This window comes from Lactuca virosa, chromosome 6 (assembly GCF_052849685.1).
Source record: "Lactuca virosa cultivar CGN04683 chromosome 6, Lactuca_virosa_CGN04683_v6, whole genome shotgun sequence".
Lineage (NCBI taxonomy): Eukaryota > Viridiplantae > Streptophyta > Magnoliopsida > Asterales > Asteraceae > Lactuca > Lactuca virosa.
This window is the reverse complement of record NC_136431.1, coordinates 65,468,223-65,483,443: the sequence shown is the minus strand read 5'-3', so window position 1 is coordinate 65,483,443 and position 15,221 is coordinate 65,468,223. Positions and strand designations below refer to the sequence as shown.

Here is a 15,221-nt window from a genome sequence, read left to right as displayed (position 1 = left end):
ATTCCTCGTAGGATGAGATTTTAATCGAATGAGTTAAAGATAAATTGATAATTTATCTTTAAAATAAGAAACATTTAAAAGAAACCATATGTTAGAAAATTATCTCATTTATTAGAATAGAAAAAATTAATTATAAATTCAAAAGGAATGAAATAATTTGTTTGGATAAGTATTCTCCTCTTTATTTTGATAATACTATAATATAAACACTCATCAAAAGAGGACTACGCTTCAAGAAAATCGTACATATTTCCTGATTCCTTTCAAAGTTGAATTGCCTTTGGGACTGGTGAATTCTTCCTGCTTGTCAGCACATGCATTCCACTTTCCACTACAAAATCGACTTTGGCCCTCTAAATCTAACCTCACCCCCAAGCAAAGAACAGACCCATCACTCTCCATCGCCATTTCTGCATACACAATCTATCTGTAAACTAACAAATCAAGATTTCAGATCTTAAACCTAAGTCTATATGGTCTCTTGTCTTCTTCACTATCGAACGAAACGTATAACCCCTTTATAGCCATAACTAAGAAAACATGAGAGCAGGTGGTTTCACTATCCAACAAGCTTTAAGTTCAGATGCAGCAAGCATCATAAAACAGGCAGTCACGCTGGCACGCCGCCGTGGGCATGCTCAGGTAACCCCTCTTCATGTGGCGAACACCATGCTCTCCTCCGCCACCGGCCTCCTCCGAACAGCCTGCCTCCAATCCCAATCCCATTCTCATCCTCTCCAGTGTAAAGCTCTTGAGCTTTGCTTTAACGTCGCTCTCAATCGTCTTCCTACTTCTTCATCCAGTCCTATGTTAGGCCCCAATCACTCATCCCAGCACCCATCGATTTCAAATGCACTTGTGGCAGCGTTCAAGCGCGCACAGGCTCATCAGAGGCGTGGATCCATTGAGAACCAGCAACAACCGTTACTTGCTGTAAAGATTGAGCTTGAACAGCTTATCATATCGATTTTAGATGACCCAAGTGTTAGCAGGGTGATGCGAGAGGCTGGGTTTTCCAGTACACAAGTGAAAAGCAATGTAGAACAAGTTGTTTCTCTAGAGTTATCCTCTCAAACACCTCCTCCTTCCGCTTCATGTAATACCATCAAGTACAAGGACTGTACGAGACAGAATACTATCGACAATCCACATCATAATGAGGATGTGATGTATGTAATAGACAATCTAATAAACATGAAGCGATCTCGAAGCCTTGTGGTTGTAGGTGAGTGCGTTGCTACGATAGAAGGTGTAGTAGCGAGAATCATGGAGAAGGTTGATAAAGGAGACGTTCCTGAGGCACTAAGAGATGTTAAGTTTATAAGTCTCCCTCTCTTCTCTTTTGGTAAACTCTCTAAAGGAGAAGTTGAACAAAAGCTTGGAGAGCTAAGGACCCTAGTAAATGGGTTTTTGAGAAGAGGGGTTGTACTTTACTTAGGAGATCTTAAATGGATTACTGAGTATAGAACCAGTTCATGGGGTCAAGGAAGGGGCTACTATTGTCCCGTTGAGCACATGATTATGGAGTTAGGAAGATTACTTTGTGGTATTGATGAAGAGATTAGTGGAAAGCTTTGGGTAATGGGGATTTCATCATTTCAAACATACATGAAGTGTAGAAATGGAAACCCTTCTCTTGAAATTATTTGGAAGCTCCATCCGCTTACCATCCCAGCTGGAAGCTTAAGCTTGAGTCTTGTTCCACACAGGTATACTCATCTTTGGTGGCATGCTAATAACATCTATTACTGAATTTTTGTTTTCGGATTCTTAATTTAGAGTTGGAAGAAATTGATGGATTTGGGTCTTTACAGGGACCACTTTCTTGATTCTTCTTTTTATGAGATTTGAATAATTATTCATATATATGAAGTTCATCTCATATACAACTTTCTTTTTCTTTCTTTTCTTTTTGATCATAGCATTTATAAAGTGACATTGATCATAATGACTAGTTTCTTTCAGAATAAAATATCCTTCCGATTTATTAGATTTATGTATTTGGACTCGTTTTTTTTTTATTTTCTTTCTCATATGATCATTTTCATTGCTGTAGTGATATACAAAGTGAGTGTGGGAGCAAGAATGGCGACAATGGAGGTAGTCGGCTGATGATTGAAAGTGGAGAGGAGAAGCAACTTACATGTTGCGTGGATTGCTCTTTGAATTTCGAGAATGAAGCTAAAAGTTCACGATCCTCAAGCCTCCCTTCATGGCTCGCTGATGAGAAAATAGTAGTCAATAATCATGATCAGGTGAGAATCATATTTACTTTCTACACTAAAAGTTACACGAGACCTTCTTTTAGCTTTGATACCATATATTATTATTCTAACATTATTCTTATTTACTAATTTCAGGAATTTGTTTCCATAAAAGAATTGTCCAAGAAGTGGAACTCAATCTGCACTTCAGTTCATAGGAACAAACCCTTGTTTCAGAGAAGCTTAAGCTTCTCTTCTGTTTCACCATCCTCACCAGCTTCTTGCTTTTCCTACAATCAGGAAAACCCTAATTCCAACCGAACCTCAATGGATCGTCAACTTTGGGATTTTACAGCGTTAGAGAAAAACATCGAATCACATGTGGAGGTAGACACTAGACAAAGATTTCCATCAAACCCTAATTCCACTCCGAATTCAGTTTCTTCTAGTGATGTTATGGAGGTGGACTACATTCAAAAGTTCAAGGAGTTCAACGGAGAAAATTTAAAAATCTTATGCAATGCATTAGAAGATAAGGTACCATGGCAAAAGGACATTGTTCCTGATATTGCGAGTACTATACTAAAATGCAGATCGGGAATGCTGAGAAGAAAAGACAAGATAAACAACAATGACACCAAAGAAGAGACATGGTTTTGCTTTCAAGGTATTGATTCGCATATAAAAGGAAAAATTGCTAGAGAATTAGCTAAGGTTGTTTTTGGGTCGCATTCAAGTTTCATAGAAATTGCTTTAAGCAACTTTTCATCATCTCCGAGAGTGGACACAACTGATGAACCAAGAAACAAGAGGTCAAGAGATGAACAAAGTTGTAGTTATCTTGAAAGGTTTGCTGAAGCAGTGTCAGCGAATCCTCATAGGTTGTTTTTGGTGGAGGATGTAGAGCAAGCAGACTATTGCTCTCAAATGGGGATCAAAAGAGCTATTGAAAGAGGGAAATTAATACATCCTAAAGGGGAAGAAGTTAGTTTTTTTGATGCGATAATTGTGTTGAGTTGTGAAAGCTTTAGCTCTATATCAAGAACATGCTCTCCACCCGTGAAGCAGAAAGTACAAGAAGAAGAAGAAGGAAGCCCTTGTGGATCTTTGGATTTGAATATTTCATTTGATGAAGATCATGAGGAGGAGTCCATGTCCATGGATGATATAGGGTTACTTGAATCTGTAGACAAATGTATCAATTTCAACAGTCAAGATTTGTCACTGTAAATCTTGAATCTTGAACTTAATTTTCCAAAATTTCTGAAAATTTAACTGAGAAATCTACTACTTACTTCAGTCCATACTATTGATGTGCATTGTATGAATTCTAACTTGAATCAGGTGCATGAAGCAGTTGAAGAGACTAATTTGCTCAGACTTTTCTCCTGTTTAAAAAAAAGGAAAAATACAAAGAAATTAATACGAACATTCTTTTATTTTTTGTTTGTATACTATATAATATTATTCTATTTTTTTGTTTTATTATAACATTTCATTTTCATTTTTTTAGAGACATTATGTTTTGAATTTTCTTCAAAATTAGAATATATTTTTTTTATGTTTTTATTTACTATTTAGACATTATGTATAGTACTTTATAAAATCTATATATCTATAATGGTGAAAACCACTTTGTATTTTTGTATTTAATCATTAAAAAACAATATAACGAAACATTAGTATTTAACTATCGACTTGTTAGTGTATATATATATATATATATATATATATATATATATATATATATATGTGTGTGTGTGTCCTTGTAGTTTATAAACAATATCAAAATATATAATAAATTAAACTCGTATTTCTTTGTCTAAAAATAAAGGGTTGCACTTTAACTGAAAAAGTAGGAGACTGATAGCCTCATAGTTTTTTCGTGATTTAAGCACAATGATGATGCTTAATGGAGTTCATATTAGGAAGAACAATATGCATTTTCCAAAAAGACTTTAAACTTTCATGAAACTTGTGCATAGAGAGGAACATATGGCAATCAGTATGCGCATAGAAGACCAAGTCAGTTGGGCTCCATACAAATTATTTGCTTATTATTTCCCACAAGTAGTTTTAAAGTATCGCTTTAAAAAGTTGTGTAAAAGTAAAAAATAAATAAAAATAAAATACACAATATTTAGGAGACATGCATAATGAGGCCTTTAATTTAACAATAATATTGTGGACGATTATAAAAGAATTTGGCTAGTGAATAGCTTTTCCCCGGTTGAATTTTTGTATGTTTTTATTTTGACAGCAAAAGGAAAGTAAATATAAAAGACGTTAGGGAGTTACAACCGAGGAGCGAGCCTCAACATGTTTAACACATGTACACCAATTAGAACAATACAGAGAGAAGCCACCATGCATGCCAGTAGCTCTATTTCTAATCCATTGAAAAGCTAATGACTTCGCTCGCCACTTTTATAAATAAAATCCTCTTACTGATCAAAAACAAAAGGAAAAACTAATGACTAACCTTGACATGCATGTAAGAAATGAGCTGCAATGAACCTTGAACTGATGATCTTTCTTGTTAAATTATGATTTTTCAAACAACCCAAAGAAAAGCTAGAGCAACAATACCTAAACACCGTTTATCCCATGCAGTTCCGAGGGTGCGGCTCCCTATGTAACATAGCCGTTCTTAAAAAAACCCTAAATATTATCTAAAGTTTGAATATATGTTCATATTACAAATACATTAATAATATAAGAAAATTGTCATTTAAAGTGACAATAAATAATGCTTTATTTTTTTAAATAACTAAAGACAAAACTTCAAAAATGGTCCATTTGGTTTTCAGAAAATATCAAGTTTAATCCCTAAGTTCAAAAAACCTCACAGATGGTCCCTATGGTTTCAAAACTTTTAACAAACGGTCATTTTCGCTAACTCCGTTAGCTTTTTGCCGTTAAGTGAAGGGTATTTCCGTCATTTCACAAAACAGGGACAATTTATGAAGTTTTTTGTTATTTAAAAAATATAAATATATAATAAAGGGTCCCACACACACACACACACTCTCTCTCTCTCTCACACACACACACACACATCAAACTGAAGAACATATATCACTCTCTTCTGAAACCTCAATCAGACCAACATAGACATATGCATACATTGATGATTCACTATCCCTCCCTTTCATATACACACATTAATGATTCATTCTATCTAGTTCAATCAATGGATTAGGATCTAGCTCCACCTTTAAAGTCGTCACTATCACAACCAGATTTGGCCTTCCATTAAGACCCTGTTGTGTGAAAGAAATACCCATCTCCCATTTATATGAAAGAAAAGTATCGACATCTTAATTACATCAAGAAAATACATAACAGAAGAAGAAATTAAAGCATATATCCCCTTTTTATCCCTCTAATTGAATCGCATACAGCCACCCCCCAAATCAATACAAGAAACATATAACAGGCAGTTGCAATTCAAAGGGAGGTCAGTTCACAATGTTTACAAATTCAATCTTTGAAGGAAACAAGTTATGCGATTACACTTGCTAGAAATCAAACGAACTCTTTCCACAATCCCAAAATAGGAAATCCAGGTAAAGCAAAGGTGCAATTGCAGGTATAGAAATCGGAATCGGAATGGAACATTATTCATTCTTCTACTCATGTTCTTGATCATTTTTCTTGCAACAACCAGTCAAGAAGTCGATCAAGAAAAAGAAGATGAAACCGATTGCAACAAAGAAGAACTCGAATCGAGACTATTCGTTCTTTTCTAGAAATCGAACGGAAACAACAAAGATCTTTTGAAATCAACCAACAGTTTCGATCAAGAAAACATAATCAGATGTGGAGGATTTGATCTCGTCTTCAAAGCCACCCTCGCAGACGGCCGGAAAGTCCCCATTAAATGGTTGCCCGACGACACTGGTCAAGTCGATCGCGAATTCCAAGCGGAAGTGTAAACCCTCTTGCTTCTATGAAAGAATCGAGAGATGTTAAGAGAGGGCCGATATCAGACTGTAACTTGTAGTTTGAATTGGAGATGGATGGTTTAAGCGATTCGACGCCTGAAAGAAGAGAACGCAGGTCATTGAAAGCCGTTATGAAGTCCTGATAATGAACCTTGCAGACTTCTTCGATCTCAACCTCTTTGGATCTACAAAAATGACGGAGGTGGTAGAGTCGGGTTTCGGGGTTACCCGAGGCGAAGGTTTTGATGATGAAAGGGGATAAGTCTTCTTCGTTTGATATGGTGGAAGATGAGTTCATCGACGAAGTGAAGATCTAGTTTAAGATGGGTTCTTTTGAGAGAGAGAGAGAAAGAGAGGGTGAGACCCTTTATTAAATAATTATATTTTTTTAAATAACAAAAAACTTCATAAATGGTCCCTCTTTTGTGAAATGACGGAAATACCCTTCACTTAACGGCCAAAAGCTAACGGAGTTAGCGAAAAGGACAATTTGTTAAAAGTTTTGAAACCACAGGGACCATCTGTAAGGTTTTTTTAACCTAGGGACTAAACTTGATATTTTCGAAAACCACAGGGACCATTTTTGAAGTTTTGTCATAACTAAATTTCAAATTATATCAAATTGACCCTTTGTTTTATTATACCATTGACCCAAGTTGATGACTTCATGTAGACTGATGACTTCTTGTAGACTCGACATCATCAGTTATATCCACGTACGTAGTCAAAGGTATAATAAACCAAAAACACGTTTTTATGTCAGAGAATTGAGTGACACTATGTACATTAGTGAATTAGCCACACAAAAAAATTGTCATTATAGACATTTTATGACATTTTTTTGCCATTCAATATGTAAGGAAATGTCGTGTCATTAATGATAAGTTATTGTGACGTTTAATGTTGATGACTATAACCCATAAAAACCGTTGTTATATGTAAAAAAATGACTATATGGTAAAAAAAATTGTAGCGTGTTCAATCATTTTTTTTATAAATGTCATCATAACCAACTTTTTGTTATAGGTTTTTTATTTTCATAACTATTGTTGACTTTTATTGACATATAATGAGTTAATGCGTGGCCATAAACTACTTTTGGTAACACATTTTTTCGTTTATCATTACTATTGTTGACTTTTAATAACACGGAATATATTAAACCGTAACCATAAACTACTATCAGTCACACGTTTTTTCGTTTGTCATCACTAATTTTAACTTTTAGTGACGCGCAACATATTAAACCGTGACCAAAAACTACTATTAGTCACATATTTTTTTTTTGCATTTCTCTTTACTATTGTTGAATTTTACAGGCATGTAATATAATAAACCGTAACCATAAACTATTTTTAGTCACATGTTTTTTCGCTTGTCATGACTATTATTGACTTTTAATAGACATAATAGATTTTATTGTGACTATTGTTGACATTTAATCACACTTTTTTCGTTTTTCATTACTATTGTGGAACAACTAAAATCATTTATATGTCAAATATTGACCAATTAACATCATGTACGTTATTTGGATAAACAACTTAAATTAATAAATAAAATACAACATTCACATTCACATAAAGAAAACATGTTGACAACAACAATTTGACAAATCATTACAAGAAGTCGTAATCTTCAACTGTTAAGCCATAACATGTATAAATGCAAAATTACCAATACACTCACATTCATATATACCATCCCCATTTGTTCCGTTAATAAACGCATTTGCATGAACATAAAAAAAATCATCATTTCATATAGGTAACATACTCTAGCTTTTGCACATCATCACTTCGTATGTGAAATAAATCATCTCTTTTAACGAATATAGGCAACATACTTTATCTTTTATAGATAATATAGTGCACTTATATTTTTTATACATAACAACAATATTCTTACTAAAACTTTTCTCAAAGTAGCATGATGGACAAGTAGAAGTCAAAGTTGAAGAGGAACAATAAGTCAAGCTTACAATGATGACAATATTAGATGATTTGAACACATCGAGAATTTTGTACACAAAAGCAAATCAAGGAAGGAACTTGATGTTTTTAATCACATTCATACATATAAAAATTTAAAATTAAATTCCATCATCTTGCAAACAAATCCATTTACCTCACAAGTTTGTAATTGTTGGATGACATTGGTTCAAACTTTGGGTCCGGTTATGTTCGACAATTAACTTTTAGAACCTTAAGAAGAAATCATACTTGTCGTTTATTGATGAACATCATGTAAATATACAAATAGAAAAGACCTGATGATTTCCACATTATGTACAAGTAAAGCATGGAACATAAGTAATAGTATTCCTCGTGTCCACAATGAGAGGAAACATCACTCACCTTCATTATCTTGGATCTCCAACTTCATTCTCATCCCTACCAAACCACCACCAACCTTCGTCCACACTTTTCCTTATTGCAACTTCTTATTCTGCTGCTACTTTTCATCTAGCATGTAACGTCCCATTTTCATAGAAAAATTTTATGTTTTTTAATTAAGGTAAAACTTCACATTTATAGAATCCAAGTTAAGAAAACCATTTGTTCTAGAGTACATTTGTTTAAAGAGCAGAGTAATAACAAACGATGAATCTCCATTGCTACTGATGAATGTGCAAAGTCACGCCTTCGCCCTCCCACAATAATCACTGGCACATAAAAAACATTAAATCTACAACTGTAAGCAAAAGCTTAGTGAGTTCCCCTAAAATACCACACACCTCAATACACATACAATGTATGTATATCGGTCCCATAGTCATAAAGAATGGACCGCTCCCGAGCCTACAACATAAAGTTGGACCGCTCCCGGGTTTGTTGGCCTCCCACCTCAACCTAACTACTTACCTGGGCCTTCAGCCCATGACTGATTTCTCTCCCGCGCCTACGACTTAGAGTCGAACCGTATCTAGTATCTTGGCCAAAAATACGAAGCAGTACCGCCTCAACCTAACCCATCATAAGATGTCGACATATATAATCAAACAACAAACCAAGTGAACACAAAAGCACATGAAACTACCTATACAAATCTATATGTCTAACTGATCACTATCGCACACTAGGCCTTTCCCGACACCCTACGTCACTACCAACAAATTTCCAAGGAATGCATAGCTATATGTGACCAGGGTGAGATAGACATTCGAACAGATGAACTCACTCTAGATCAGAAACCAAACAAGGAACATGCAAGAAAGCCTAGATCAATAGTTCTAAGGCTATCCTAGGTGATTACACACAGCCCCTAGGGCACTCCACTAGATGATAACCAACCTACTTGTATTCTAACCAGCATACCACTACTCCTATATCCTAACATGCAAGGATATATACTGCAACACGTAGTATAATGAAGAAACTCACCTGAATCGGAGACCCAAGAAACACCGTGACACACTCAATATCTGCACTAATTTTTCTTGCGACCCGACTGAAACCAAATGTGACATTCCCATTTTCACGGCCAGGAAATACCGATTTGTTTATGCTTCATTTTCAAAATCAGAGTATACTTTAAAGAAAAGTTTTGCGGAAATTTTTTCCCAGAAAAACAAGATAAACATGTTATCAAAGCATTTCCGAAGAAATGTATTTTATTCATTTTAAAACTTTAGGATGTCAACGTCAATACAGAAACATAAGCATAAACAGAACTTACATTCATTTACACAAGTGATCTACATCTCTTTAATCTCTCGGTGTAATGTAGCTTTATATCGACACCTGTGATACAAATAAACTGAGTGGGTCATGTTGGGAAACCTGGTGAGTACATAGGGTTTTCAACCCACAATAATATAGTTATTATGTTTAAACATCAAACATTCAACCCAATTACCCATCTCCATTATCTTCTTTATTCTTAAGGATCTACCCTAAGAATCAGCTATCCTTCATTCATTCATTCCTAAGGTTTATCCTAGGGAATACGCGCGAAATCCATTACTGCTAATGTCATCTCTTAGGCACAGCTACCAATATTATCCTTTAGGCACAACTGCTAGGATTGTGTTGTTCTAAACTGGGCGCAACTGCCAATATTATCTACTAGGCGCAGCTGCCAGGATTATGATGTTCTCTATTAGGCGCAACTGTCGATATTATCCTATAGGCGCATCTGCTAGGATGTTTAGAGTACATCGCGTTTCAAAATCATCTACAGGTTGTAGTGCAGCTACCAATATTCATCTATATCATCTTTCATACCTCATCATTTATCTACCCAAATTCTACCCAACATTTTTGTAGATATAAAATACATCTATAGCAACATTTTTGTAGATCTGAAAACAAAATACATCTACTGTCCAGATCATAAGAAAAAAGGTTCAGATCTGTAAACAATGTACATCTACAGCCTAGATCTAAAGAAAAAGGTTCAAATCTGAAAACAAAATACATCTACAGCCTAGATCTGAAGAAAAAGGTTCAGATCTGAAAACAAAATACATCTACAGCCTAGATCTGACAAAAAAGGTTCAGATCTAAAAAGAAAGAAGTCAGATCTTTCATCCAACATAGATCTCAAAGTATAAAATACATGTACAGCTTAGATCTGAAGAAAAGGGTTCAGTCTGAAAAGAAAATACATTTATAGTCTAGATATGAAGAAAAGGTTCAGATCTGAAAACAAAGAAGTTTAAATCTTTCACATAGCACAGATCTCAAGTAAATATGCACACATAGCACGTAATTTATATAAAATACTTCATATTTATGTATAAGATGAAAGTAACTATGAACTCACCTGATAAAGGGTGATTCGGACAACGCTTCGCTTCTTAAAATAATTTCCTTTGACGAAACCGGGAAGTTTGCTTGAAAATCAGGCTCCGCGCGGGCAGAGTTTCAAACCGAAAAACTCTTTTTCTCGGAGCCTTCGGGTGCTCCGGGGCTTTCTTTTAGTGCTAGGGAGGTTTCCTAGGCTTCGGGGGTGTTTGGGAAGTTTAGAGAGAGAGAGTAGAGAGAGAGTAGAGAGAGAAAGAGTTGGCAAAATGTGTGAAAAATCGGCTGGCCCTCGCACCCCTTTTATAGGCCGAGGCTGCTGTCCACGCAGCGCTTACCTTCGGTGGTACGCTGGGCGTTCCTCGGAACGCTGCGCGTACGAGGGTACGCAGCGCGTTCGTACGTCGATGTAGCAAGCTTCGCATGGTGCATCGTGGCTTCTTCCAGACCGAGCAATGCGAGACCGCGAGGCGTTCCATCTTCGTACGCAGGGCATAATCGAACGCGAGGCGTTCCTCGGTCTACGGTGGGCGTAGCCTCGCTCCCAGATCGTAAATTACGCCTTCGACTTCTAAAATTCGTAACTTTCGCATACGAGCTCCGTTTTTGATGTTCTTCATATCCACGCATAGGTGGGACCGTACTCTACAACTTCCGTTTAGACTTCGTTGGCTAATTTTGAATCTATTTTTCAAGTTATATTTTTAACAGGCCGGGACAGGAAAAGTCTGTTAAAAATTCATAAATTCTTCATCCGATGTCCGTTTTCGTATGTCTTTTTACCGTTGCGCTACTATTAATGAAATCTTCGATTCTCGTTTAGGTTGTGTTAGCTAGAAATCACTCGGTCTAATATTCGAACTCCGGGCTGCATACTGCTAAGCCGAAACTTAGAAAAATCATAACTCCCTCATACGAAGTCAGATTTGGACGTTCTTTTCATGCACGCTCTTGATTTAACGTATGATACGACTTTCGTTTAGATCACTAAGGCTAAAAAATTCCTCTATCATAAATTCACTATTTACGTCAGACAATGTCGTGCCAGTTCTGTCGCGAAACTTCGACAGACCATAATTTCTTCGTTATAACTCGGATTTCGGCATTCTTTATATCCCTGGAATCCTTGCCACGACCACTACACCTTTCTTTATAGATATTAGGTCTATCTATATTTTTATTTCTGGCTCTTATTTTCATTATTGATTTATTATATCATAATAAACAAGCATAAAGCACATAAATTCACATGATACTCGAATAATTCCTTTTTTTTTATTTCAAAATGAGTTATATTTGTTGACCATAACTATTACATCAGTGCATCAATGCTTAGCCTCGAAACACGGGCGTTACACCAAAACATGGAAGGACCTTAATCAATAATTCAATTCCTTCATGTTTGACCAAAAGTCAAACTAGTCAAAAAGTCAACGGTTAATGGTCAAAGTCAACAGCCAAAATTACCAAAAGTTGACCCTCACATCGTGACTATCCCTTGGTTACATTGTGAGAAATCACCACGACGTGACCCTCTTTGGTCACATCTGGAACATGGTAGGACGAAATGATCGCATGATACTCCATCGTCACGTTGTGACAGTCTCCATGTCACAACGTGGCCATTGTCTGATGCAAAATCTTATTGGTTTGAGTCCTTAATCCGTTAAGTCTTTAACTCTTACTTTCCAAAAAGCCTTAAGGGACTTCAAAGGTCCATATAATTGATAACTTTATGGACATGCATACTCCATGCATTTCCTCTAGCCAATCTAGGTCAAAAAGCAAGAAAATGACCTAAAACTTCATGCAAGATTCAAAATCCATAGCTAATCCTTAGATCTATAAGATATGATGCTCTAGGGACTTTGGAGGGTCATAAAGTTGCCAACTTTATTCCATCCATTTGCACAAATCAAAACAATGAACCAAAAAGGAATAAAACATTTAGATCTAAGAGAATAAACCAGAAAATTAGAAACTTGAATCCTTACAAATGGTCCAGAAGTTGATATGCAAGATGAGAAGTTGTTTCTTACTTGATCTTTACACCAAATCGCCTTTTTCTTCCTTGAAAGAGCATCAAAACCACCAAAATGAGCCATGAACCACCCAAAGGGATTAGGGTTAGGGTTTCTAAGGTTTGAGAGTGATGGAGGCTGATGATGAACCGTAAATCTACCCTAATAAATGAAAATGAGTTTGCCACATGTCCTTCTCTCATAAAATTAGCCACATGTCATTTTGTCATAATTTGAGATATATTTATTTTCCACTTGTCATTACTTTAATTTTCATTTTCAATATATCATTAATTTAGTTTCCATAAATTAAACCTACCATAATGACTATTAGTTTTAAATTTTAAATTTTAAATTTTAAATTTCAAATTCAATTTCAAATAAATTTACAGTTTAAACTTTTATGTTTAACATTTTGTTATAATTAACCCGTTTAGTACACACTAAACACATAATTTTAATTTATTTATTCTTTGCATGTTTTTTTTTCTTATAATTTTCACTTATTTCAATTTCAATTTCAAATTCAAATAAAATTTCTATTTAATGGTTCGTACTTCACATTTAGTTTTAATCAACCCGTATAATATACGGGTCTCACAACTAGTACGAGAATAAACCAAGATATCATCAATAAACATAATCACACACTGTTCCAACATCATCTTATATACCCGATTCACGAGATCGATGAATACCACATGTATTGGTTAGCCCGAATGGCATCACCACAAATTCATAATGCCCATAGCAAGTCCTAAAGGTCGTATTCTTAATATCCTCATCCCTGACCCTCATCTGATGATACACCGATCTCAAATCAATCTTGGAAAACCAAGATACACTTGAATTTGATCAAATAAATCATCAATCCACGGAAGTGGATAACGAGTTTTTCACCTTCATCTTATTCAGCTCCCTGTAATCGATGCACATATGGTGCGATCCGTCCTTCTTCTTAATAAACAAAATCGGTCCTTCTTAAGGCGAACTGTCCGGCCTGATAAATCCTTTTGCCCAACAAGTCCTAAAGCTATGTGGATAACTCTTACATCTCAGGAGGTTCAAGATAATAAGATGATTTGGCTATTAGAGTTGCACCCAGGACTAAGTCAGTCAAACACATCAGATAAATCCTGAGAAACATGTACGTCTTCAATAGACTTCCTCCCCTTAACTCGAGTATCCACAATATAAGCCAACGACCCTTTACAATCATGCTGTAATTATCTCGTAGCTCGCAGAGCAAAAAAAGTGGTCGGGATGCCTTGTGTACCCTCAGCATGAATGAGCAATTCTCCTGCAGTTGTGGTTTGAAATAGAACAAACTGTCCTTGACAGTCGATAATAGCCCTAAATTGGTTCAAGCAATCCATATCCATAATGGTCCTTGCCCCCTTATAGACATAGGAGCGAGATGAATATTAAACCACACTCGAAACATCTCCAATACATAATCCCGGTGAACCCTTGAAGCACTCACAATGTGATCATCAGTGATCTTTACCTATAAAGGGAAATCTAATGCTCCCAGAACAACATCAAACTTATTGCTAAGAGTAATAGACATAAATAATCGAGTAGCACCCGAATCAAAATGGACAAGATCTTACATACCATTGACACTAACATCATTAATCACAACATATCAAAACATAATCATAAACACAAAAACGGTAATAAATAAATATAAGACAAACCAATAACCACATCGAGAGCTACTCTAACATCGTTTAGTTGTCAACTGGAATGTTCGGTTGTTCATCATAAGAGCGTCCAGCTTGCCATGATGACCATCAGTAATCCTCAAGTTGGTAGGTGTGGGTGCCCTCACCACAACACCAGATAAGCTTGGACAATCTGTTGGATATAGTGTCTAAGTTCATAACTATATTTGGTATGTACTTGACCCGACTTGGCATGGTCCATTTGGGTTGCATGGCATCACAACAATTGGATAGACAAAATGAGAAAAAAGGATACTTATGATTTATTAATGTATTATAAGTTCTAATATATTAATATGAAATCATATTATTTAATTAGTATTGATCAAGAATTAATTTAGAATTAATTTTGTGATCAAAAGGAGACTATTTAAATGTATGAGGATTGATTGTGTAAATCATTCATTCTTATATAATGGGCTTATGATCCATGGTTCATAAGATTGGGCTAAAAACCATAGGGTGCTCCATGGAGGTTAAAACCCATGGATCATGGAGTAAGTGAAAGGTCATGCACATTAGGGTTTGCATGGTGTAACCCTAATTGCATGACACTATATAAGGAGCCTCACATGGA

The 15,221-nt window shown here is 35.7% G+C and overlaps 1 protein-coding gene across 1 annotated transcript; it reads left to right on the top strand.

Annotated features, from left to right (window-relative positions):
- The first annotated feature begins 233 nt into the window (after nt 1-233).
- LOC145120075 (Double Clp-N motif-containing P-loop nucleoside triphosphate hydrolases superfamily protein) lies at nt 234-3,508 on the top strand. Its single transcript, XM_079055860.1, has 3 exons — nt 234-1,709; nt 2,057-2,255; nt 2,361-3,508. The coding sequence occupies exons 1-3, from the start codon at nt 541-543 to the stop codon at nt 3,432-3,434; spliced, it is 2,442 nt and encodes an 813-aa protein (XP_078911986.1). The 5' UTR covers nt 234-540; the 3' UTR covers nt 3,435-3,508.
- Nucleotides 3,509-15,221: the final 11,713 nt, after the last annotated feature.